The 27,881-nt window shown below is 41.8% G+C and overlaps 1 protein-coding gene across 3 annotated transcripts in view; it reads left to right on the top strand.

Moving 5' to 3' along the window:
- The window catches only part of LOC109029673 (zinc finger protein castor homolog 1), a 226,252-nt gene that overhangs the window by 151,580 nt on the left and 46,791 nt on the right, over positions 1-27,881 (top strand). For all 3 annotated transcript variants that reach the window (XM_019040250.2, XM_072302431.1, XM_019040251.2), the window contains exon 4: positions 14,153-14,237. In XM_019040250.2, coding sequence (XP_018895795.2) covers positions 14,153-14,237 — 85 coding nt within the window. The remainder of the gene's footprint in view (positions 1-14,152; positions 14,238-27,881) is intronic.

Below are 27,881 nucleotides of genomic sequence, written 5' to 3'. Positions count from 1 at the left end.
GCTTTGTCTATCAGTGTCAATAATCGGCCCGCAGGCGGAATGGATCTGTTCTCTGCCAAAATTTTAAATTGAAATTAATACCTCAGCGTAATTCAATTGAAAACTCGATTTTTGCCCGCTCCCGCAATTGATTCACCTAATTAGATTTGTAATTTGTGTCTACGTTTCTTGTTCTCTCGTTGGCGACAGCTTTATTTCCGGGTGCCTCCAAATTTCCTAAACTTCAATTCGTCAAAAATCAGGTGTGAAACTCATCGCGGTAGCAATTTGCCGGTGCCAATGGGCTTCCGGTCGCAGGGGCCGGGACTGCTAAGTTACGCGCGCACAGTAGCAGGCGTACGTCACGCATTCGCACGTGTCACGGACGCGCGTGCCGTGAGCTTCGCGGAGGGGTACAGCGCACAGTTTACGCGCTTGGGTAGTCATCGGCCACCGCGACAAGATTCAAAACCCCCGCTCGGAATAAGAAATCTTCGAAAAGAGGCATTGGAAATTAATTAACATTCAAAAGGTGGCGCATTACATCAGAAAAAATGCGCGTTCGCGCGGCGCGGCGACTCACTCACATTGACGCGCGCAGTGTTGTTAAATTTCATGGAAAGAAATTGTTGAATTTCGCGGGAAATACTTTGTTACAGAGAACCTTTATAGTAAGAGTGTGGACAACTCGATTTACGTAGCTCTTAGGGCCCAAAAAGGTGACAACGTGAAAAACGAATATCACTAGAAAAGTGCCGCTGCCAACCTATATACATTTGAAATATTAATCAATAGGACCGACAGGGCATCGTAAAATAGCGTCTTTAAGGATTAAGACTTCGAAAGGGGGAAAATTTTTTCAAAATCAAAGTGTTATACATGCTTTTATAATTTTTGATCTGTGTACCTACTCTCGCAGTTTAAATTAGTACCACTGGGTAGTTCGAGTTTATAGGTTGGCTCCCCTTTTGGGCCCAAAGAGCTACATGACCTGCAAACCTAATCTCCTTTTCGAGTTGTTCATACTCATCCTACGAAGGTACTCTACTTTGTTAAAATATATGGACCGCACTGAGAAAAAGCTATGGTTTATAAACCTATTAGAGGTAAATATGGAACACCTATAATAGTCGTAAATAAACTAATGATTCTCGGTCTCTGAACCATACTAAGGTCTCTGTACCTAATTAAGGTACAGAGACCATAACTAAGGTATATGTGCTATTATTATATGTAGAGGTACTACTATTAGTGGTGTTCCATATTTACCTCTAATAGGTTTATAAGCCATAGTTTTTTCTCAGTGCGCGTTAAACAGAAAGGAACCAAGCGAAATCAGATATTGCTCAATTAATCGGGCAATTTAATTTTTTACATGTAAACGGCTTTGAGGATTTTTGTGCAAATTTCAGTGAATTTTCTGCTTATTACGAAGCAGGTTCCTACAAATTTTCAATGGAATCCGGACAAAATTTTATGTTACAGTTGAAAGAAAACGATGTATGAATGCGGGTTGTGTAATAAGTCCCTTCAAGTAAATTTCATGATTTCCAAAAATTCCACAGCCTCCTGAAATTTCACAAGATATCTCCCAGAAATTTTATGAATTTCAAACTGGAAATATTTGAGTACCAACACTGGACGTGCGGGACGGGGGAGGGGGGGGGGGGGGGCGGCGCGGCGGGGCCAGACACTAGACTGGCAGCACACACACTCACGTGCGCACACCCATATTTGTGCGGGCCCCAGCCTCATCCTGATTTGCAAACAATAGGAATATTTGAATGTTATTACGATATTTTCGTCTTTCTTTTCCGAGCGTTTCTCGGCTTTTCTCCCTCCTCTCCGGATCATAGTAATTTTCTCATTGGCACCGCTTATCATTCGCAGTTATGATCCCTTTTTCTCTTTTCGCCAACTCTAATAGTCTGCCCGCAATGCCTCCTAATAACAGATTCTGTCATTGCCCATTACGGGCTAACCTCGACTTTCGCAGTTGATATTCATAGCTCACTCGCTCAGGAATGTTTGCGGTATTGCGCACCCAGCGCCGAGTCCCCCTTTGCCATGCACGATCCGTGCTCGCCGCTAGGGGGCGCGCGAGTCGTTTTAGCCGTTGCATAAAAAGTATGTTCATCAAGCGCGCCAATCGGACGTATTTATGTTGAAAGGCATTATATAAAAATGAATTAAATCGGAAAAAGGACGTGCTGAGGGTATACGTGCTTCTAAAGCTAAGTATTGCCCCCCCCCCCCCCCCCCCCCTCGCCTCCTTGAAGCGTTACATAAGTTAGGGGCGGTCCCTGATGGACAGGAATGCCGGCTGTTGTTATACCGTCCCTAAATGGCAAGTGGTATAGACCATGAATTTTAAGAAATGCAAAACTTTCGCGAAAAATGTCAAAACTGGGAAAATATATTAGCGGAGAGCAATACTCCATGCAAAAATCCGAGTGTAGCTCTATCCAACTTAGTAGAAAAATCGGAGCTTAAAACACAATTTTTTTTTTATTTTATTTTTTTTTTGCAGTTTATTTGGCTTTTATTCCTGCTAATTTAGTAACTTGGGAATCTACAGCCATCCATAGACACGAGTTTTAACATAGAGATTATTTTATTGTCAGTAGACATCAGGGGGATTTTTGGCACATCCATGTCCTTCCAAGCCATGTCTGTGGCTTTCAACTTTTCAGGGATAAAACACAATTTGAAACACACAAACATGTGAAAAGAAAAAGAAAACAGGTAGTTCTTAACGTCGGATGGTTTAGAAAATGGTTATTCCAGCGCCATCTGCATGTTTAAATTCGTACAGATTCACTCCATCATATTCACACTATCACCGTCGCTGGGCTCGTTTGATGTCCATTAAAGGTGTAAATATCACGGCTCACGACAGGCGTAAGCTGGCGGCCTGCAGTGAGCGACTGCGGCAAACATCGTAAAAGAAAAGGGAAACGTTCATCAGACGCCGTTGTCAAACCAGTCAACAGATCATTCCCCGAGTGATAGCATTTTTAACTAAGATTATAATGATTATTATGATATTTTCTAGTGGAGAAGCGTGAATGATCGATTATCGATGTTTCTTCTTTTGAAGATGTGGTGAAGAATCGATTATTAGGGTGTTCGTTGCGAACACCCTGTTCATTGATTATTTTCCATAGGTTTTTATGGTAGATCAATTGATACATCGCAAGGCACGGCACTGATCTCTTCCCTGAGTGTGGATCGCCGAATTGCTTCATTCATCGGAACTCAGCGCATGAAATATTCCTATAATCCTTCCCTCAGAATTGTGTGCATGAATCTACAGTCGAACCTCGATAACTCGAAAACCTCAATAACTCGAAGAAAATGTCCGTTCCCTTGTGTTCTTTGTGTACATATTTTTTCCAATAATAAACCATTGTCCTACCCCGATCGGACGTGGGGTTAAATATTAGTTCCTACTTTCATTCCCCAATATTCCCTTATTATGATAACGTAAAACAAATAACGGTTTTTTTTTTCTAAATTGACCTAGCACCAACCTCGAACCTCCAACCTCGATAACTCGAATTTTTCATCTCCAAACCTCGTTAACTCGAAACCTCGATAATCTCGAAACCTCAATAACTCGAATTTTTCATCGCTTCCCTTCAGCTTCGAGTTATCGAGGTTCGACTGTATTTACCAAATGTCTTGGAGAATTTCAATCAATCCATGCATTTATGTCATCGATAGAAATGATAAGTTGATGATTCTGTTCTCAGTTCAAGATCAGTGTGGTTTTTTAGTTCTCAGAAACAATATATTCATCGTTAATTAAAATCCACCCGTCTAAATACGTTTTTCATTCCGAACACTACTCCGTCCAGAGTGAAAGGCACGATACAACTATTTCAACGTCCAAGTAGCTCAAATTGCATATCCTTGAAATGAAGGAGAACATGAACTCTTTTCGACTGACTTGGAGACTTTAACGCGGAGTAGGAAAGTTGGATGGGGCGTGAAACATGATTCAACTATTTCGACTTCCAAGAAGATAAAATTGCATATCCTTAAAATGAAGGAGAACATGGTATTCTGTATCATCTCAACCTTCAGTTTGTGTAATTAAACTCATGAGGTTAAAAGAACTGATGAATTCTTGTGTCATACGAACCGAACTTTTGGTTACACGAGTCAAAACATCGATTCTATTCTATAGCGTGAACGCTCAACAAACCGATTTTTATGAAAACTAATGACAATGATGTTCCGCACCATTTTCTCTTTGTCTGCTTTGTCTATCGCTTTGTCTATCAATGTCAAGAATCAGCCCGCAGATTTACGAAGTCAATAAATTAATAGACGTGCATTGTGCAATTATTTTGGCTTTTACTAAAAACAAAAAAAAAATTAGCCAGAAAGTTAACCCGAATGATAAATAATTATGATTTACCTGAAAATGATAAATGATAACCAGTTGTTAAAATTAGTCTTTGACCTATCTTAATTGCACTAAATGTGGATCATTTTTAACTATGTACCCGCATTCCATGTTGAAATAACCGATTCTTTACGAAAAAAACTTACTTTTTTCGCAGTAAAATGCAATTTCAGTCCGTTAAAGTCCAAATAGAAAAGTTTTTGTGTCTATCCACAAGAAACGAAGCCTTTCGGTACAACTTGGCATCGTTGAGAGCCAGGCGCGAGCTCGCGACACGCCCACCTGGCGCGCGCACTGCGTTCCCGGTAAACCGCGAATCGGCCTAACCTAAAAACAAACAGACGGTGACTCTCAGAGACAAAGCTCGAGCGATGTTGTTTACCGTTCGCTCAAATTTGAGCACACATCGTAAATTTTTATTCGTAAATCTCGCCGATTTACAACCGGCATCTCCCGGGAAGTTTCGCCGGGCACCCGGGCACCGTTCGGATTTATGATCAGCTGCCACTGCTCCGCTCCTCAGATTCAAATGGCTTCCTCTCAGCTTTTGGTGCGATTGGAATTCCGGAGGTTGCACGCAATAGACCCGTGGAATATTTGAGGTGAGACACTCGAGACAGGTTGCTAATTTCTCACGGTGGGGAGCCTGAGATCAGTGGCGAATCTTGCAAGTTGGCAACACTGTTTTTCCTCCGCTTAAATGTATGTATAACAATCGATCCTCTGAAATCTATATTTTTAATGGATTTAAATGGAGGAAAAACAATACTGCCAACTTTCAAAACTCGCAATTGCTCAAGAAGAATGAACTTTATCACCCTTTAATCTGCCTTAAAAGTTAGCTTCGGCGAAGTGCATTCTGGGTACTATCGATATTTTTCAATTGTTATTTTACCCATTTTGCTGGATGAACTTGGAAAAATCGATATTTCAGTCTGTGGATCAATACTTCCAAAAATTAAAAAATTCCTAAAATATTCTATGCTTGAAGTTAAGATTTTGTCGAGATACAACGGATGCGAATGAAAACGTTTCAACGAATTCAATTTGACGCACATCAAAATATTACATCAAAGGCGGCAATTTAAGAGGTTTTCGATTGAGTTACATCATCTGCTTTTCCACTCCTCTCGTCTGTCGCTCATGACGCAAAAGGAAAAACTACAACACCCGGATCGCCATAAAATTCCTGAAAATTCCGAGGTTTTGATAGCCGGATGTTTTCCGGAAGACGCGCAATTCCAAAGCTGCTCTATTTTTCAGAAAAAAAATTATATAAAAACATAGAAAATTAAAAAAAATATTACACAAAAAGTTAAAATATTACAAAAATAATACAAAAAATATTACATCAAAGGAGGCAATTTAAGATTCTTCCAATTGAGTTACGTAATGTCGCTCATGACGCAAAAGGAAAAACTACGACACCCGGATCGCCATAAAATTCCTGAAAATTCCGAGGTTTCGATAGCCGGATGTTTTCCGGAAGACGCGGGATTCCTGAGCTGCTCCATTTTTAGACGGCCCGTGGGTGGGGTCAATCGAATGTAGATCAGATCGGGATTCCGCGGAGGTGAATCGGGGCCCTGATTGATCCGCGAGATCCGACGAACCGTAATCGGAGGAACGAGGAAAGAAACGAGTTAAATAAATTAAACTAGTTTTTGTGCCAACTCCGGAATCGATCGGAATAAATCGAGCGTGTCGTCAAGCGTTTGTCTCAGGCCGCCCCTTCCAATCGAACGACTGCTCTCCTTCCGACGGAATTGAGCATGGAGGAGATCAGACCAGGGACCACTAATGATCGTCCGCGATCATTGGTATGTCAACTGATTCCCGATTCCTGATTCTTGGTTTTTGATTGGTTGACCGGTTTGTAGCGCCACGCGCCGTTCGATAGTTGCTCTGATTTTGTCACCGGGGTCATTTTGATGTAAAAACTAAAGACTGATTCCCGATTCCTGATTCTTGGTTTTTGATTGGTTGACCAGTTTTTAACAACACGCGCACGCGCCGTTCGATAGTTGCTCTGATTTTGTCACCGGAGTCATCGCCTATGTAAAAAACAGAGACTGATTCCCGATTCCTGACTCTTGGTTTTTGATTGGCTGACCAGTTTGTATCGCCATGCGCTGTTCAATAGCCGCTCTGATTTTGTCACCGGAGATATCGCCGATGTAAAAACTATGGATTGGTCTATGTTGACAATGTGTGACAATGGTTGCGTTGCGCATAGCCACCGCATATCCATTTTTTAATCGATCCATGTCGATCAGAACGATATCCTCCCATAGCCCATCCCAAATTATTTTTTACTCAGATAGGAGAAATTTATATAAGATGTAGTCTCTGCCCAGTTTTACTTACGCAAGGAATATCGACTTTATTTTCTCAATTTTAACAGCTGAAGAAAAAAATCAATTGGCGTTCCGCTTTACTCTGAGACCGAACCCAAAAATCTCACTGCTAGATTTTAAATCTTCTCAGCTCCTCCGAATATTATCCTGACACAGAATCGGGAGATAAATTAGACAGGTTTTAAAGATAGTTAACGCCGCTGGTTGAACCATTAGTCCCCGGGATTCCGTCATTCCTCTTAATCTCTGAGCGACTGTCACGCTTAAACACCAAGAACTGATAGATCCACCCAAAAAAAGTCCTCGCTCGTACACAAAGCACACAGCTTAAAATTCAGAGGACGTGCATCGCGGCGTTTCCTTGTAAAATCACGCAAGGAGCTTCGACTGACCAAATTCCATCCTTTATAGAAACGGCATTATCCAGAACAGAGCGGGATTTAGGGGGTGGCCACACGGGCCGCGGCCCATGCGGCAAATATAGGGGGCGGCAAAATTTGAATTTTTTTTAAATGTAGGTATCAAAAAAAAAATCGGATTCAGAAAAACAAATTAAAAACGAGAAAACGCGATAAAATTTCTCATTTCCTGAGAGTAAAGTAATTTCTAATTTTGACGTCTGTCGGTGATATAAAATGCAGCACCTTTAATTAGTCGAGTTAAGAGAGAAACCAAACACGCAATTTGGCCTGGAACGGCGCGGCGTAGAGAGCAATGATGACGAGGACTTGAGATGAAAAGGAGAAGCCCTCGGCGCGGCGGTCAGCGTGTAACACATATTAGCGCCTACACGACTGCATGAATACTTCACGCATCGCATCAAACACTGTGCGGTCAGCAGCGGTCGGCGTGAAACGCGTGGCGCCTACAAGACTGCATGAATACTTCACGCATTGCGCCCAATACAGTGCGGTCAGCGCGGCGCGCCGGCGCGACGGAAGTTAAAATTATTAAACCACCTTATGTTTGTTCTTTCAGAATTTTCTCGTTCAATACTTGTTAATGGAAAGCCTTGTCCACACAGAGATAGGTTTACGGAACTTAACTTCCGCGCAAAGTTTCGTGAACTTTTGCTAGTAGTGTTGACAGGGCTTTCCCAAAAACGGGCTTGTCCAACACGAGTCAACGCGTTTTATGCACCCCTCCCACTCTGGCTCGTTCAATTGATGGTTTTTATTGGTGTTTCGGAACGGATGAGAAGGGGGCGGCAAAATATAGGCGGCTCATGGGCGGCAAGTAGGTAAATCCGGCCCTGATCCAGAATTGACCCTTCAATTTTCAAGATAGGCCAAAACATAAGAAATGCTGTTTCCCAATATGTTCGTCGGTTCTTCATTTTCATTTACAAAGTAGCGATACAATTTTGGATGAAAGAATTTAAGAATATTTGTGAGACGGTAAAGAAAAACATGGTATTGTATGCGAAAGTAACCGCTATCGGAGATCCTGAAAAAAAGAGAGAAAAAATGAAGAGCAACCTTACAATCTGCAACTTTTAAAACCAAGAGACGCGGTTTGGCGGTTTCACGAGAGGAATTTTTCCGACCAAGTTGCTCAATTTCCCGAGCCTCTCCCTTGTTGATTCTCCTCCACCGCCGCACAGTGGATCGAGTCAATCAGAGAAGTCGGACATGTAACTTTAGACTCAAACTGCAAATTTTGACTTTTGTTTCGTCACATTTTAAATTTCAAGGGGTGCTCTAGGAGGAAAATTTCACGAGGAAACCAATGGAACCCTTTTTTAAACTTCAAAGTTTTGTATTAACGGAGTTACAAACGTTTAAAATTTCCAAATTTTATCCGACCTCTCTGATCGACTCGATCCACCGTGCGTCGCGGCTCCGCGGGCATGGCGCACGGTGACATTACTCAACGAGCATTCCAATCCTGGAACACGAAGATTGCCCATTTCCAAGTTACGTCTGAAAAGAAAACGAGGCGCAGACAGAATCAAGGCCAATATCGAGTGAATTATCGTAAGGATCAATGCCGGATCGTGCCGGGGAATCGGCGGATTTCCGCTCCGACGGGGAACGGCCGTTCGGCAGGGAACGTGGCAGCGGCGGCCCCGGATTGTCCGCCGGAGCAGGGGCAGCTCTTGAGAGGCAATTAAAAGCACTTGAGAGACGCGATGCGAGCGGAAACTGGAAATGATCTCAAATCCCGGAGGGTAATTATAAATCGAGCACCGTAATTGATCGGGTGAAAAGGACATGTGGATCCCAACACAATCGCCCTCGAAAAATTTCACCGAAAACGCGATTCTGTTTTTTCATTTGCCCAGAAACAAAAGTGGGCCAAGTTTCCGAGCAAATTAAAGCGTATCTCTGGGATCCTTTTTAATTTAAGCGGTTGATAGAGATGAGTATCGAGGGAGACCTGCCCGAACGGGGTTGCTTTTTTTCCCTCTCGGTTTTCTCCCTGCGCCTCCAGCTGCCCTCATCCCCCGTTCGGTCGCGGACGGGCTGTTTCACCGACAGGCAATGAACGTGGGTACTTACATGCACCCCCTCCTTCCATTGTCGGCCACCCGCCCCCATTTTCATGCCCTACTCATCCACGGTTATTGGGCGAATTCTCAAGGACCAATACTGCCGTGCTAAGGAAGAACGCCGTATGAGCCATCAGACGTCGCCGTAATTCCTTCAACAAAAACTGAAATCACCGAGAAAATTTTGAATATTTTTCCTAGAAATTTTCAGACAATATTGATCGCAATTTAATCTAGTATGTCTTAAAATTTCCAGGAAAAATTTGATTGAATTCCGTCAAAAATAATTTTTTATCCGGGGAAATTCGGCAACTCTCGAATGTTCACCAGGCGTTCTTTCCTAGCGAGGCAGAATAGACGTTAATTCGTTCACTTTTTCAAGTTACACATCAACATGTCTGAAAATCTGAGAAATATACTCCCAGTGATGTTTTCTGTATTTATGGCGGGGAACCGCTCGTTATTCCTTGTTGGAGGGAAAATGCTATGTTCACATGATGTGCATCACTTTACCTCTCTATCTCGTCCGGGAGACATTTTGTTCATTTGTTTTTGTTGAAGTGATATTTGGTGCGATGGATTGAGGTTTTCAATGAAGATCCATACAAGTTAAATTTTCGCGCAAGCCATTTCCCGATTTGATTATTCGGCCGATTAATGGTACTACTTCCCAACCTGATCCAGGAAAATCCGCGAAAATTCAGCCTACCGTCGCCTCGTGGAGATCCATTCCTACGTCTATGTATACGAAGATATGAGCTCTGTGCGTATACGCGTTAGTGATGATGTTAAAATGCCCTCTTTCCCTTCCGCAGCCGATGAGCGGTGGTGGTTCAAAGGTGCGGCACATGTGCATGCGGCTATGCGACACAACTACACGTTTACATTTTACAAGATGATTGTGTGCAAATGAGAGCAAGACTAGCGGAAAGGTTATTACCGTAACAAATTATTCGGTTCTGTGCCCTCTACGCCTGTCGCCTCTTCCAACTTACCGACGTATGGAACTTCGCACACGTGCCACTAGTTTTCCGCCGAAAGGTGCTCGAATCGCGGAAAATATTTTATTAAGAGAACTCTTTCTGTAATCAATGAAATTATGAAATACGACACGTTTTCCTAATCCATAATATTGATGAAAACTAGTATTGAAATGATCGAGGACACGGATCGAGGTTAAGTCAGAAAACCACATTTAATGACAGTTTTTGAAGGTCTCAGATATGTTTTCATAACACGCTGATCATTGGTTTATCATAATTACCTTTTAATGCAACTCTAGTTTTCCTAGTGCTCTCAGAAGTTATGAAGAAGACTTTGATCACCTACATTTTGTAATTTGGAACTAATATTTTGGGCTCGTTCCGGAAACAGCATATATGCTCCCAGTTTTCCTATGGGGATAGGTGGGTGAGCCAGAAACAATAGTTCCTGATTGCAAAATGTAGTCCAATTATTCTGCCACAAAGATATCGCTGCAATATAAATTATAAACAAACTATAAATCTAGTACAACTTTCGTCAACTGTTTTACAATTTCAATAAAGAAACGCGGCCCTCTCAGCAGCCTGATTGTTAAAATTGATAGACAAATCTATAGTCAAAGACGACAAAAGGGATACGGAGGGATCCTATTGGTGGAAGCGGGTAGTTGCAATGGACAGAGGAGATAGGTAAGCCACGAGAGACCCTTTACTTGGTCCATCATTAACTCCCTCAGTCTATAAGAACCACCTATTTCAACTAATATGATCGCTCCAGGCTCCATTGCCTTCTTTGTCTATTGCTTTGTATATCAATTCCAACAACCAGTACGCAAATATTCATCTGGAGTGCTGTTTGAATTTAAACACACAGGAAAAAATATTGCCGAAGGAGCTCTGGCAGGATCGCTATCAGTGGCGATTGGGTGTCGCAGAGCGCACAGAAGCGCTATGAGAGCGACTTAGTAGGAGCGTAGTAGCAGGAAAAAATATTTCATGCTTAGTATATCTTGAATAGGTTCTAATATCTACCAAAATTTAGTTTTCGGGCCAAAATAAAAAAGACCGTCGAGTAAAATCAATGGATAGTGCATCGACAACGTGATTCATCAACTACAGTACTTGATGAACACTTTCCCCAGAAGCCATTGAACTGAATCACGAAGGCAACAATTACGTAGCACTCATGAAGGACTGCCAAAAAAGAAAGGCGGATTGAGGGATGATGACCGTGATGGATGACGGGGTCCGCGAGCCCTTGAAAAAGGGATGAATCCGAACAGTTGTGATCTACGGCGACCGTCGGTAAACAAAACTCTTTTTGTCTCGATTATGTCATCATTTACCGAGGGAAAATATAGATTCAGTCGTGACGTTCACAACTAAAATTTCATAGAGAAAAAATAATAAAAAACCGGGATTAGCGATAGAAAAAAATCGGGAGAAGGAAGCAGGAAACGAAAGGGTCGAAGAACCGATGATGAGTTTAATCCACGGATAAAAGGGTTGAACTCGGAGATCTGCACAAAACGGTTAAAAAGCGAGAGGGGCTACGTAAACAACGCGAGAGGGAGGATGGAGCGGCACAATACGAGAAATGATGGAGCGGTGCGCTCGGTGCTGCTGAGCTGTTTAAACTCCGAAACCGAACTCTCAGATCGGAGATAGGTGAGATGCCGTGTGAAACCGTCCGTTAGATTAAATAAAACGGGATGAGAAAAGCTGGTGAATAGCGTTTTGCGGATGGGATTTTATACAATTTTAAAATGGGAGATCGTGGTTTTGTTCGAAAAGTTAGGGGCCGTTCAAGTGTTCTGTTGTGCTCAGGAAGAACGTCGTATGAACATTCGAGAGTTGCAAAATTTTCCTATGTAAAACATGCATTTTGGACGAAATGTATGCATGTTTTTCCTTGAAATTCTCCGATATTTATGATTAAATTGCGTAAATATTGTATGAAAATTCTTGAAATTTTTGGATATTTTAGATTAAAGTTAGGCACTAGTACGGTAGTTACGGTTCGGTAGTTAGGTAAGTAGTTTGTTACATAGTTCAAGTGTTCTGCCGTGTTAAGGAAGAACGGCGTATGAGCATTCGAGAGTTGCAAGATTTTCCTATATGAAACATGCATATTGGACAAAATTTATGCATATTTTTCCTTGAAATTTTCAGATATTTCAGATTAAAGTTAGGTACTAGTATGGGAGTTACGGTTCGGTAGTTAGGTAAGTAGTTTGTTACTTAGTTTAAGTATTCTGCCGTGCTGAGGAAGAACGTCGTATGAACTTTCGAGAGTAACAAAATTTTCCTGTATAAACCATGCATTTTGGACGAAATTTATGCATATTTTTCCTTGAAATTTTTAGGTATTTTAGATTAAATTGCGCACGAATGGTCTGGAATATTTGGAAAAAAAAATATTCTTAATTTTCCCAGTGAATTCGCGGTTTTTATCGAAAGAGATCAGGCAACACCTGGAGGCACATACGGCGTTCTTCTTTAGCACGGCAGTATAGGGGTTGAGCCAGCGTTAGGGTGCGTTACAAGGGGGATGGGGGTCAAGCTCAACGTGACGTTCCAACCCCGAGTCGGGGGGTGGGGACTTTGCAAAAAACCGTGAAAAAAAATTAAAAATCCCGCCCTTGAAGCGAGGGGGGGGGGGGCAGCGTTACGTAAATCAAAATTGATCTATCCATAGCTTTTCAAAAAAAATCCAGTTTTCTCCCGCAGAAATTCGGAAAAGTCGATTTGCTTGTGCAGCATTTCCCGAGCACGACAGAATTTGCCTCCGATCAGTCTAGTCTGCAGAGTGTAGATGAGGAAAATGAAAGTTCCTACCGTCAGTCGGTGGGTCGCGCCGTTGTGTCGTTGTCTTTTCTTTTTCGAATCCGATGGGATTACAATATTTTGCCACCGCCGAGAGGCCGGTGCCGAACAAAAAAGTGAAAGTTCGCCTCCAATTCCGTTTTGATTCGGGCGTCGCGTCGGTGCCTCCGTGTTCGTTCAACTCGGCGCGGAATATTACCCGAAAAAGTGTGGACTCATTTTTAATTAGCATTAATGCATGCGGATCCGGACTCCAGCCGGCCGTTTTCCTTTGCTTTTGCGTAACGCCCCCCCCCCCCCCCCCCCGATTTCCCGCGCATAGCCGTTGCTGTAATTCTCGCAGCCCGGTTTTCCACTTTTTTCACCGGTGAAGAAGCTAAGGTCGCGGTAAGGCCAAGTCATGCCGCCGTGCTAAGGCGAAACGCCGTATGAGCATTCCAAGGTTGCCGAATTTCATCCCAGTAAATTCGATTTTTCTGGATATTTTCTGGGGAATTTATCCTTGAAATTTCTGGTGTATTCCCATCGCAATTTGATCTTGTGGTCCTGACTTTTCCCTGGGGGAATACCGACGAGTTTTCTCTGAAATTAATGTTTTTCCGAAGGCAATTTGGCGACGTTCGAATTTTCTTACGACGTTTCTCCTTAGGAGTAGCACGGCAGTGAGTGCCTCGAAGGAAATGCGCGGGAACAATATTTCCGATCGGAAATCGCTCACCCGGAGGTTGTTGACCAATGACTCCGCGCTGCGTTGTCAAATTGCACGTTTAAAATGATCATTTTCGTTTTCACGTTTGCTGGAACGGCAAACATCGATAAAAGCTACTATCGAGCAACATTGCGTGTTCGCCGCGGATGTCAGCCTACAAGGGATAAATACCAAACGCCTCTGTCTAGAGGTAAATGATGGGCTCTTGATCGATTAAAAATTCAACTATACAATCGCCAAAATGCTAGGTGTTCCGCGGAACTTATGTTCACATTTTCTCATAAGAATTTCACGTGAAAAAATCATATGCGTTACCTTTAAAGGCTCATAAATTACATATTATTAAAAGTCCCAAAACCAACTTAATTTTTTTATGTATTTTTCTGATTCCAGAATTTTGCAAATTTTTCATTATCCCTGTCAGAAATAGTCAAAGCTGGTGGCCTGTCACCGATTGTAGATAGTCCGTCCACACCTGGTAAGAATTTTACTTTTCATCCTCATTTTGTGCCTGTTTTTAGCGATCTTCATTGTAGCTACCACGAGAAGACTTACTTTTTCTCATTGTTATTGTTTTTTCTCTTCCTTGCTTACTGTCAATTTAGCTCCGTTTGAATTATAATGAACAACACTCAAAATGAATCGATGTAACCACCAAAGTTGTCGTAAATATCTAGTCCTAAAAAGGATCATAGTTCGATCAAAATTTTGGATGAACATATATTCTCCCTCGGCTTATGTAGAGGATCAAACCGTAGCCTCCAGTCGGAATGAGAACTAACACTTGTTGGCCCGTACAGGTCATTAGGAGCTCCTCAATTTGCATTTATCGCAACCTTTTAACTCTGCTAATTCCGCATATGGCGTTGTTAACTCCGCAGATTGTGAGTCATGTAGCTTTGGGGCAGACCGGACTCCATACTGAGTGCAAAGCGGAAAATGTAGGCCCCATGAGGTTATCGTGGAGTTCGAAAATCATTAATGAACTGCGTTGTCGTAATGAACATCATTTTCAAGCCTCTGCTCTGTAGGTCTCGTGAAATCGTGAATTCTACGAATTTCTAACGGAAACATTTCGTAGTTGCATCCGCTCTGTTACATCTGCTACCATCGGTGCTTCCTTCTCGGAATTCACTGGTTTTTTTTTTTTTTAATCTTGAATGTTCAATTTGATCCTTGAGAAGACAATTAGGAAAAAACAATAAAAAAATTTCTCAAATTCTGGTTAGTCTGTGTTACATTTGAGACATATTATGTACATTCGAATTCTGAATGCAAAGTCATATTACAATTAAAACCTAAGTCGTTTCATATTTTAATCAATCCATGAGCTGTATCATGTTCAGTATTTTTCATTGATTTTTTATTGATCAGTCATTCGTTGTACATTACGATCATTTTGTGCTCAAATGCTTCAATTGCTGCACTCTATTCTTGTTCCATTTCGCGGTAATTTTGTGTTGGAGATGAGCTATAATCCCAAAAATAGAACTATATCCATAAAATACGTCTAAAGGCAAAATTTAGAATTTTAGTTGATTTTAATAAAATCCCACGTGCTATTTGATCAAAAAATTTAAAATTCTTTGAGTTCTTGCCTTTAGACGCATTTTATTGGTAGTTCTATTTTTGGCTTCTAGCTCATCTCCAGTAAAAAATTACTACTTAAAACGTGCGTACCTACTGCACATCGTTAACTGAAGCCACCCGGCAGTTATAATACCGGTAAATGAATGTTAGATTCCTCCCCTTGTTCGAAAGGTACTACGAGCCTAATCCTGCAAATTGTTTCCTTTCCGAATGTTCCAAAGCGCCCGTCGACTAGAACTTCAACCCCTTTCGATAATCCCACCCTTGAAAGTGCAGTCGTTGGCCTCCGGCAAACACACAGTCGCTCCGAAGAGAAGAGAGACGAAAATAAATAAATCGCTCAAATCAACGGGGATTGCTGTGATAATTGAAAATAGCTTGCTCGATCAGCATATGCAAGAGTCATGAAAAGGGGTGCACGAGCCATGCCAGGATTTCCCGCCAATTTTGGCTGTTCGCACTCGGTTACATCCGCTTACTATAGTTGGATCGCATTTAGCAAAAGGGAACCAGCGGCATTGCAGTGTTTTTAAAATGGTACAACTTCTCCTTTTCGCTATTAAATACTTAATTTAAGTACAGTATTAAAATTTACACAATAATTTACCCAGGGTCGGATTAAGGGGATGGCCAAATGGGCCGCGGCCCATGGCGCCAAATATAGGAGGCGGCAATAGGAGGCGGCAAATTTTTCAATTGTTTTGAATATAGGTATCAAAAAAAGAGAGAGAAAAATTGGATTCAGAAAATAAATTACAAACGAGAAAAGGCGACAAAATCTCGCATTTCCTGAGAGTAAAAGTACAGTAATTCCAAATTTTGTCGTCTTTCGGTGATACAAGAGACAACACCTTTAATTAGTCGACTTAAGAGAGAAACCAAACACGCAATTTGACCTGAAACGGGGCGGCGCGGCGGTCGGCACAAAACGCATAGCGCCTACAAGACTGCATGAATACTTCACGCATTGCGTCAAACAGTGTGGTCAGTAGCGGTCGGCGTGAAACGCATAGCGCCTACAAGACTGTATGAATACTTCACGCATTGCGCCATTCGTCCTTTGCCCGGCAGCTCGAGTAGGAGAATAATCAACGTATGTTCATAGCCTGAACAGAGCGCAGCCACGTTGGAAAACATATTTTAAAATCCTCGAAAGTTTGTCATCGTGGGAGTTTTCATCAATTTTATCTTAATCAGCCAAATATTTTCCAAATTTCTCTTCCAAAAAAAAAGAGGGGGGATGGAAATTTTACCCTGAATCTGAATATGCACTCCGCGGCTAGTTATCATCCCTTATTATCCATTCTAAGTGATGATGATACTCGTCTTATACTAATAACAGCAACGGATAATCCGTTGAGAAAAATTGCCGGGATTCGTTCAAAGGCCAAGAGTCGGATTTTGAGTGGACCAGTGTGACGAGCGCGTGATTTTTCGCTTTTACGTGAAAGGCTGTGCATGCAGGCAGGTTAAAAATAAATCAGCACCGAGTGACGCGCTGTGACGAGCCGAAAAATGTAACCTTCTGTTCTGTCGAAGCCGAGGGCTATTCAGCCCGATTGTTGAGCCAAATCTCCCGTGCTAAGGGAAAACGCCGTATGAACATTCTGAAGTTGCCAGTTTTCTTTTCATACAAAGAGCATTTTCTGGAAAACTCATGATATGCTGGCGAGTCTATGGAAAGTTAGGGAAAATTTGGACGTTTCAGAAAATTTTCCGAGTCCAGAAAACTCGAAGAAATCTGGATATTTCGCATGGAACCCTGCATTTTTTGTTTCAGCCAAAATATTGCGTTTTCGCAATGGCAAGAGATAGCATTAACAATTTTTCGCAAAAAGGGTGTAAAATAGATAAAAAATTGAAATGCTCGGAAATGTCATGCTAAAAATTCCCAAGAAGTCAGGTCATTTTCAAAACTAAGGAAATGTGCCCCCCTTGCATGAGTATTGCCCTTATCCCTAACATCCCATCTCGTCATCCCCTCCCCTCGTAAAGGATCCATTACCTAGGTTCGCACCTTTTTGAAAAACTGCGTCATTCTTTGTTCGAACCGCTTAAGGTGGCGTTACGCCATGAATTTTGGATGAAATATTGCCAACTCTCGGCGATTCTTTGTATTAGATTTTCAAAAAATCGACGATTTTAGCGCGGTCGAACTAAACGCTTGACTTACACCCCCCCCTCCCCTGGGTAAACCTAGCAGGGTGTCTAGCATCAGGATTTTCCCGATTCTATCAGGATTTCAGGTCAATCAGGATTCAATCCCGATTTCATCAGGATTTGAGGAGAAATCGGTCGTAAAATTAGAATTTGGGAAAAGTCAGTTATCTGGTCGGATTTTTTTATGCATTTGCATACGCTCACGTAGAAATTTTAATTTTTCTCCACAAAAATTCAGAATTTGATCAGGATTTGGAAAAATTATGAAATCAGGATTTGGCAGTCCAAAATCAGGTAAAATCAGGATTCTCAAAAATGAAAAAAAAACTAGACACCCTGTAATCCCTAGAGCGACACATTATTTTATAAAACGGCCTCACGAGACACATTTTTCCTAACTCCGTCAAAAATCATCACAACTTTTTTAAAAATTGAATAATTTATTTGCAAGGGAACTTTGGCAACGTTGGGATGCTCATACGCTGTTTTTCCGCAGCGTCGGGATCGACGGGTGGACGCGCGAAGTCCAGCGCGGAGGGCGCAGGGGCAGCGGGCGGTCCAGATTTCAAACGGACTAAAATGTTGGCTTTGATTTGTATCATTCAAATTCCTGCGCTCTGAGGCATATTTCAAAAATTTCCCGAGTCACCGCTCCGTTTTTTTCAGAACTAGAGCGGCGAGCGTGATCTCTGCCAATTTTCCTATTTTCAGATCAAATTATCCCAAGGACCGTTCGCGCCAAGTGCATGCTCCGCGGCATTTGCCGATTCGCGAATCGCGATTCTTAATCCGCCGCCGCACAGTGGATCGAGTCGATTAGAGAAGTCGGACATGAAATGTTTTACTTAAACTGCAAATTTTGATGTCTATTTCGTCACATTTTATATGTTAAAGGGTGCTTTTTGAAGCAAATATCACGAGGAAACCAATGAAACCATTTTTAAAATCTCAAAGTTTTGATTTGACCGAGTTATAAGCTTTGAAAGTTTCCAAAATTTGTCCGACCTCTCCCATTGACTCAATCCTTTGTGCGCCGCTGCGGGCCAGTCGCATGACGTGCTTTGCGATATATCTATTGATCTGCCATTTAAACCTATCGAAAAGGATCGATAAACAGGGTGCTCACAGCGCAAACCTCAATAATCGATTCTGTAGCATAGCTTCAAATAGGGAAATATCGATAATCGATCTCACGCTTCGCCCTCGATCCCTGTCCCGGGGGAGTTCATTACTTTCATGGCACGAGGGCGAAATATCACTGCAAGATGGTCCCTAACTTCCATTATTCTCAATGCTTTCCACGGCTCACGTGAAAATGGGGTTACGTCGATACAGCGGCAAAGCGACGAATTCTACACGTAACGTCGGGAAATTACGCCCAAATTTGACCACGTTTGGGAGCGATTTTACGTTGTTTTGTCTGAGGAAAAGTTAGACTGCCGTGTCAGAATCAACAGCCCGCATGCCCCGCCTACCTAGGAAATTGGGAATATATTCCCAATTTCCTAGGTAGAAAAAATCCTCCGAGCTCAGTCTCTAATTCCTCAAATTTGCTTACACTGAAAAAAAAAATCTCGGTGTATTTACTAAGAAAAGGGTAAAATCACCAAGAATCCAGGGTTTTATTTAATCCCAGTTTTTTCTCGGTAAAATTACCATTTATGGAATTCGTAAAATTACCATTTATGGAATTGGTAATTTTACCGAGAAATCTCGGTATAATTATTGACTTTCTAGGTAATTTTACTGGACCCCGGTAAAAACGCCAATATTTTTTATTGACTGTGGTAGAATTACCGAGGTAAAATGGCAAAGTTACCGGGAATTGATTACCAATAAAAGTGGTATTCTTACCTAAAAAAGAAACAGTAAAAATACCGGCTTTTAGGTAAGCTTACCAGTCTGTCTTGGTAAAATGACCAATAAGTGGTAAAAAAAGTGAGTTGGTAAAGGTACCAACGGACCTTGGTAAAAACGCCGAGAATTTTTTTTCATTGTATATTCTCGGGCATATTTTGCGACTTCGCGTCATCATTTGCAGCGCCTCGGGACGGGCCTTGACTATTTCAATTAACGATCAGTTCGCGAAGCAAATGCATGCGGGCTGTTGACTCTGACACGGCGGCAGTCTAACTTTTCCTCAGACAAAACAACGTAAAATCGCTCCCAAACGTGGTCAAATCTGAGCGTCATTTCGCGACTTTACGTGTAGAATTCGTCGCTTGGCTGCTGTATCAACGTAGCCCCATTTTCACGTGAGCTGTAGAGAGCATTGAGAATTAAGGAAACTAGGGACCATCTTGCAGTGCTATTTCGCCCTTACGTCAAGAAAGTAATGAATTCTCCCCGGGACTGGGAATACTGGGATAGTGTCAACATCCAGCATGCACGGACCATTGGGCTCACACTTTTTCAGTCTCAACAAACTACAGTTCCTGCTAATAAACTCAGGTTTTATTTTTTGTTTGCATATTGGGTTTCTTACTTCTTTTTATACATTCGCAAACAACGAAAGTTTTTTTTCTTGAACTGTCTTTTTGGTGTGGTAGTCGTCTCGGTACTTTTATACCTCGAAGCGGGCACCATAAGTCTACCGTTTATAATTACCGGCAAATATCCGGAGATTTCATGTCATTGGAAAACATCAGGAAAATCAGAGCGTTACAAGCATTTCTGAAAAACTTGATTCGATGCATTAAATATATTGGTCTTAAATCGAACGAGTGTCAATTTCTTCGCGTCAAAACTTGAGGCGTTCAGTGCAAGAAGGGCATTTCTCGGTTGCGGTGTTTCATTATCATTTATCTCCAGTGCTAATTTATCATGTAGAGAGGAAACCATTAGGTGAATTTTCTGTAATTTTACGTTTTCAGCATTTTTAAATCATGAAGAATATTTAGTAAAAGTCACATCGAGTCCTTGCTTTAGTCATACACTGAGAAAAAACTATGGTTTATAAACCTATTAGAGGTAAATATGGAACACCTATAATAGTCGTAAATAAACTAATGATTCTCGGTCTGTGAACCATACTAAGGTCTCTGTACCTAATTAAGGTACACGTACCATAACTAAGGTATATGTGCTATTATTATATGTAGAGGTACTACTATTAGTGGTGTTCCATATTTACCTCTAATAGGTTTATAAGCCATAGTGTTTTCTCAGTGTAGCGAATGAAACGTTAGCTTAGATGTTGAGACACCGCGACCAAGAAATTCCCTTTCTACACCCAGCCAGCGCTTCAATTGGACGTATTTCTGCCAAACGGAACTATGTGCATGAAAACATGAGACCTGAGACCCATAAGATCATATCGACGGTGAAAGTCGGCAATCACATAACTCGGTTTGCGACGTCGCAGACTTCCTGTCATACTTTATTTTTTAAATGGAAAACTACTCAACGGCAATTCTTTAAAACTGTCATGATTTTTCTTCTCAATGCGAAGTCAATTCTGCAAAAACTTCAAGAAATAATATCAATTTGTTCTCCTTTAAAAAAATGACGTAGAGGCGGAGATTTTCAGACACCGCAAACGAGTTATGTGATTGCCGACTTTCACCGTCGATATGCATTTCAGGGCTCATGTCATAATGCACATAGTTCCGTTTTGCAGAAATACGTCTAATTAGGGTGTTCCCTGCATAATATCTGGAAAAATCAGGAAAATTCAAAATGACATTTTAGTAGACACCCTGTATCACTATATTCCTGAGCGAAAATTACGATATTTGGAATGGAGTTACGGCCTTTTTCCCGCGGATGGCAGCGCGCATGCCCCGAAAATAAGAAGCAAAGAAAGGAAGCGATGACTCAAGCCGACGGGTCTTCTTCCGTAAGAAGCGTCCCGGTTCTTGAGTCACGAACGGGGTCTCCAGTTCCAGCCAGAACCCGGCCAACGGGTCGTCGATCAAAATGATCGAGTGCCCGGAGTAACCTGAGGTTTCGGGGCCAAAACGGGAGGGATCCCTCCGGAGCCCGGGGATCACACACTTGTAAACGCACGCGAACACTCACTCGAAAGGAAAACAAAGGGACAAAAAAAAGAGGATCCGCTATAAAAAGATCGGAGAATAATACGGGGAGAAACGTTATGAGACGCGGTGAAAACGGGATTCAGCAATATTGCAATAATCCCGTCGAGGAGACAGGGTCGGAGCACACCGGGGCATATTATCTCCGAAATTAAACGTGCTATTATGCCTCGTCGCTGTCCCTGCAGGCTCTTACCCCTCACTCCCGTCCCCCCTCGCCCGAGGCGCGTCCCTCGGGTGAGCAATATTATGCAATTTCATGTTTCATTGTATCGTCATTATCTATCCTCGCTGTCAGCGTCTTCCACTTGTTCGGTTTTTTGCCAAAATTCCTCTGACAGGAGCGATCGCGCCGATCGGTGGCTGTAATAGTGATGTCAACATTGCGTTTGACTCGGATTGTTGCCGGTAATTTAGTAACTTTTCCGCGAATGGGCGCGTATACATCGCGATGCCTTGTCGGTAGCTCTACATGTGCATATTACTAATATTTCAACAAAGCAAGGACGTAAATGTTTCAGCAGAAGTGTCTTCTTGGCCTTTTTTTTGAGGAGGGGGGGGGGGGGGGGCAAAAATCGTCTTTAAAAACTCAAACAATAAATCTCCGAAAATGTCCTAAAATTGATCAAAGTAGACCAAAATTGGACGTATTTATGCTAGAAGGAACCATGTGCGTAGGGTTTGCGTGTTACGTAGTTCCTTTTAGCATAAATACATTTTTTCCTGCCGCCTCTTTTTCCTGCCTTCCCGCCAAAAGGCTTTTAAGTTTTTGAAGGGGGGAAAAAAAAACTGAAAAATACTCAATCAGGGAGCTCACTCATGTTTAACCGGCGACCTCAGCCATTCGCAACCAATGAAAGGCGGCCCTGCAAAATTTGAGTCCAGTTTTGCGAATTCTCTCCACGTCAAGTCGAATGCTATCGGTGACACCAATCTGCCCTTTAGCTCGAGTTCGAGTCTGTCGACCACCAGATATTCGGCTAATTGCTGTTTGTTGTAGTATCGTTGATCGAGTAAATACCGTCATGATCTGGCTCCGTTTCCATTTTTTCATTAAGCAGCTCGTCTCAGAGTGATTTGCGATACATCGATTGATCTGCCATTTAAACGTATGGAAAAGAATCGATTAACAGGGTGTCCGCAACGAACACCTCAATAATCGATTCTTTACCATAGTTTCAAATGGGGAATATCGATGATCGATCATTCATTGCGTCTCAGGGAAAAGAGCCGGAGAGGAAAGAGAATAACGCACATTCATATGTTAATTCGGTGTGGTCAAGCATTGCCTGCAATTTACTGCCCCGCGCACCACAATAATTTTAAACTAGCGCGACAGCACCGAAAAAGTCACCGAGATTATGTCAAAGGATCCCTCCTGCTAAATGATTTCGAAAATGTCATGTCCCGCGCGCACGTGGCGCAAATATCATTGCCGAGACGTTTGAATCGACCGGTGTCGAAACGACGCAAGTCCAACTCCTGATGAGCTCCGAGCTGCATAAGAAGGCTTGCATTACGCGGCTCATCCGGCAATGGACGTGTTCGATTTTAGCACCACCAATGGAGTTATTCGCGGGTAATCGCCGGATCTTGTTCTCATTGCATGTATGTACAAGGCACTTGGGTGATTTAGAGCCACGACATCGCCGAGAGAATTTTAATTGAAATTGCCCAAAAAGACCTCAACGAACAGTTTGACGTATTTCTGCCGAACGGAACTTTGTGCATTATGACATGATCCCTGTTATGCATATATTTTTATGGGTCTCAGGGCTCACGTCTTAATGCACATAGTTCCGTTTGGCAGAAATACGTCCGGTTGAGAATCTTCGGGATCGAGGTCCGGGTTTCATCCACGAACCGACCTCCTCTTTTTCATGAAGTTAGCGTCTCCTTGATCTCCCCTCATTACTCAACCTGGGTACTTACTCTGTCTAATCAAGTACTTTGTAAGTACTGTTGTGTTACTGAAAAAAAGCAGTAAGTCCCGAAATTAAGTTTCGAGAAAATGAACCGAACACTAGGGGTGGAAAATTTTATTGAATGAGTCTTCCGATTTCGTAAAATCGTTCTTCACATTACAAAATCATAAGAGCACTGGAAAAAGAACACATTGGATCTAGAGTCCAGACTCTTGAAAACATTGACAAGAAAAAGGACTCTTGATTCAATCAGATTTAAGCTTAAATCAAAAGTAAATCCGCCCAAATTAAGAGGCTTGGTTCTTGATTTAAGCTTAGATCTGATTGAATCAAGAGTATTTTTTCTTGTCGATGTTTTTAAGAGTCTGGACTCTAGATCCAATGTGTTTTTTTCCACTGAGTCTCGCGGAACACTGAACGCCTGGGGTGCGAAGCAACTTTGGGGATTGGACCGCGAGGCGATCAGGGGATGTACCCCTCTAGGTTTCTATAATATCTAGAGCACTCTCGCAGATCGCTCGAATGGCAATTAATCGACGAATCTTACATTTGACCGTAAAAATAAGACTTATTACTTTTCTGTTATGGAAGACAGACGTATGTGTAGTCTACCACATGATAACACAAGGAATTATCAATAAATAATAAATGTTGGCACGACAGAGTACCATACTGCTGAAAAGAAAAGATTAAGGAATGTTGTCTGTTGAAAGAGATCCGCCGAGAATCCTAATAACTTGCGGTCAGCGTAAATACACCACATCTCGCCTTCATCGCAGAGGATATGCAAAATTGACCGCTCAGAAGTGGTAATAGTTGTATCATGACTTACTTCACGCTGCGAAGCGATGAATCTTTGTTTTTGTCATCTTGGTCACGTGTCCGAAAAGTTATTCGAGGTACCATTAGAGAGGGAAGATGGTGTTCAAATATCTATTACGTTTTCCTTCTTTTATTGCATTTATCGCTTACCTAGTTCTCTGTTTTCTTTAATATTATCGTAGGACTGATTGAGTCTCCTGGAGAGATACCTCCCCTATCCTCTCTCGTTTCAATAAGTGTGTTAAATGCTGTGTATCCTAATTAGACTCGTTTTCAAATTTCGGAATCATGGCCTAGGATTTTATCGCTGGATTATCGCTGCTAAGCAGCCCTATGAGCGCAAAGCGCCCAGGGTTGGGCCACTTACACTGGAAAAAAAATACATTTAATCTAGAGTCCAGACTCTTAAAAATATCGACAAGAAAAAATGCTCTTGATTCAATCAGATTTAAGCTTAAATCAAGAACCAAGCCTCTTAATTTGAGCGGATTTCCTTTTGATTTAAGCTTAACTCTGATTGAATCAAGAGTCCTTTTCTGATTGAATCAAGAATTCAAGAGTCCTTTTTCTTGTCAATGTTTTCCAGAGTCTGGACTCTAAATCCAATGTGTTTTTTTTCCAGTGTAGTGACCAGGAATTAATTCTCCTCGCACCGAACAATTTCTACAACAAGCAAAGGAATTTTAATGTGTGCAAACACACCTGGAGTTTTTTCAGGCGTTTCATCCGAATCCATCAAAACTCAATTTTTAAAATACTCATGATCCGTCGGAACTTCCGAAAGCGGACTTGAATAAGTCGTCAGGGCCCAAAAAACGGAATCAACTCCGTGGTAGTGCGGGAGAGGAGGGGAGGAGGGGGTTCGGGGAGAGAGGAGGGAGTGAAATAAATGGAGTGAGTGAGCCGGCTCCCGTTGGTTGTTTGACGTGTTTGGTATGTTCAAGTTGAGGCTCAACGCGGATGATTTAATTTTCTTCAAAATTCCGCCCGAGGCCGGCCTGCCGCCGCGCCATGGCATGGCGTGCAGCTTAATGTACTCATTAATAAATGAATAAAAACTAATAGTTCGAAAAAAAGTTGCTCTTTTCGAGTTTATACAAATGGCAAAACAACACTCATTTCCTTTCGCTCCTTAATGCTCACTATTTTAACCTGGATCTCGTGGCTCGTGGCTGTTGCTATGATGACCGTGACTCACTCCTCTTGCCTCGCGCGCGAGTTGCCACTTTGATCTATTTAACTCGCCTCGGTGAGGTCCCAGACCCCCTGGCCGCTAAGCAGCCCACACTGGGAAAAAACCACACTGGATCTAGAGTCTATACTCTTAAAAACATCGACAAGAAAAAATACTCTTGATTCAATCGGATTTTTGCTTGAATCAAGAACCAAGTCTCTTAATTAGAGCGGATTTCCTCTTGATTTAAGCAAAAATCTGATTGAATCAAGAGCATTTTTTCTTGTCAATGTTTTCAAGAGTCTGGACTCCAGATCCAATGTGTTTTTCTTTTCTAGTGCAGTCCGTGATGGGCGCTTCCCGGTGCACGGTACATCGGATCAATAGGAGAGGTTGGACAAAATTTGGGAACTTTAAAAGCTTACAACTCCGTTTATAAGAAACATTCACGTTCGGAAAGTGGTTCCATTGGTTCCTTTGTGAGATTATCTTCGAAAAGCACACCTTGCAGTTTAAAATGTGGCGAAATAAACATCAAAATTTGCAGTTTTAATAAAAAATGGCATGTCCGACCTCTTCGATAGACTCGATCCACTGCGCGGTGGTGCATTTAAAGTGGATGATGATTTGAAAATGTGGAGTGGGCGCATCTAGATGCCTTAATCGGAAAAATCTCCTGAACAAGAGAAATCTTTAGGTGTGACAATTGTTATAGCTCTGAGGAACCTACGTTTAATTTTCTAAACATTAATCCAATAAGGAATGGAGAATTTGCAGGTATCTGGAATTTGGTGAATTTTATGTTAAAATGGAGGCTTCCGAGAGAACTGATCATGAGAATTTTCTTGGTTTCGAAATTGAAAAATTATTGGACGAGATGTGACAAAATAACAGAATCTGCTACAGTACATGTGCTTATAGGGAAATGCCACCGGATGACGTCAGAAGGCGGCACATTTCCTCACTTTTTAATCAATTTTTTTACGATTTCCCACAACAGGAAAAAATTATGAAAAATACTGCAAACTTAGCTCTCTAAACACTCTCAGATGAAGCAATATAAATTTTTCGTGCCAATTCTCCTCTGATGCAACATTTCAATTTTCAGATTTTCTCAGAACTATATGAGGAATCATATCAGCATTATCATCTCAGTTGTTTAACTTTTTTCAGAACTATGAAAGGAGGAATCTTCTCAGCAATATCATGCTTTTATTTTTCACAAAAATATTAACTGTTGCATTCGAGCATACCAATTCCCGAAATCCGAGGAGTTTTTACTTGGATAATGTTTTGAGCCGTATTTGAAGATGTTCACTATTCTTTTCAGAAAAATCCATAGGTCCTTTAACTCAAATTCGAGTGAAACTCAAAACTTGTTGCCCTCCTGACCTAAGGACGTAACTGCATTTCGCAATGAACCCGGAAAAGCATTGAATTGTACGAGCGACCGGGTTCATTGCAGGGTGTAGATAGGTACGCCCTTTTATCAGGAGGGCGACTAACTATTGCACTGAAAAAAAAATCTCGGTGTATTTACTAAGAAAAGGGTAAAATTACCAAGAATTCAGGGTTCTATTTGATCCCAGTTTTTTCTTGGTAAAATTACCATTTATGGAATTGGTAATTTTACCGAGAAATGTCGGTAAAATTATTGAACTTTCTCGGTAATTTTACTGGACCGCGGTAAAAACGCCAATATTTTTTATCGACTGTGGTAGAATGATCGAGATAAAATAGCAAAGTTACCGGGAATTGATTACCAATAAAAGTGGTATTCTTGCCTGAAAAAAAACAGTAAAAATACCGGTTTTTAGGTAAGCTTACCAGTCTGTCTTGGTAAAATTACCAATAATTTGTAAAAAAAGTGAGATGGGAAAGGTACCAACGGACCTTGGTAAAAACGCCGCGAATTTTTTTTAGTGTGGTAAGCTCATTGCGGTGTGTGGCGGTGGCATCCACGCCTCAACCCAGATCCTCACCATATAATGACCAACGTCTTACGGTGGCGAAATCGGCGAGTTTCGATGTGGCTTTTTTAAAATAGTCTTTTTCAGTCGTTTTAGCCCCAAGGTGAGTTTTAATTAATCCAAATTCAGGATTTGAAGCCAAGCGCCATGAACTGGTCTTGCCTTCGTCTATTCCTCCGCTTTGAAAACTGGTCTGATTAGATTTACATTTTATTGCCCGCGCGGATACATGAAAAGCTTTGCTGACCACAACAAACTTGTAGTTAAGTACTCAGCGTAATCACCAGTGAAAGTGACTCGAAATATTCAGTGAATTTTCTCATTTCGGACACATGTGGGGTTTTTAATTCAGTTACTTGTCTCTTACAAGTCCGCTTTCCAGTTTATCAAATCTCAGCTTAAAGAATGATCTACAACGTACACCCCTTTTCTTTGTCAGTCCAT

This window comes from Bemisia tabaci, chromosome 7 (genome assembly GCF_918797505.1).
Source record: "Bemisia tabaci chromosome 7, PGI_BMITA_v3".
In the NCBI taxonomy this organism is placed as follows: domain Eukaryota; kingdom Metazoa; phylum Arthropoda; class Insecta; order Hemiptera; family Aleyrodidae; genus Bemisia; species Bemisia tabaci.
This window is presented reverse-complemented; position numbering and strand designations above follow the sequence as displayed.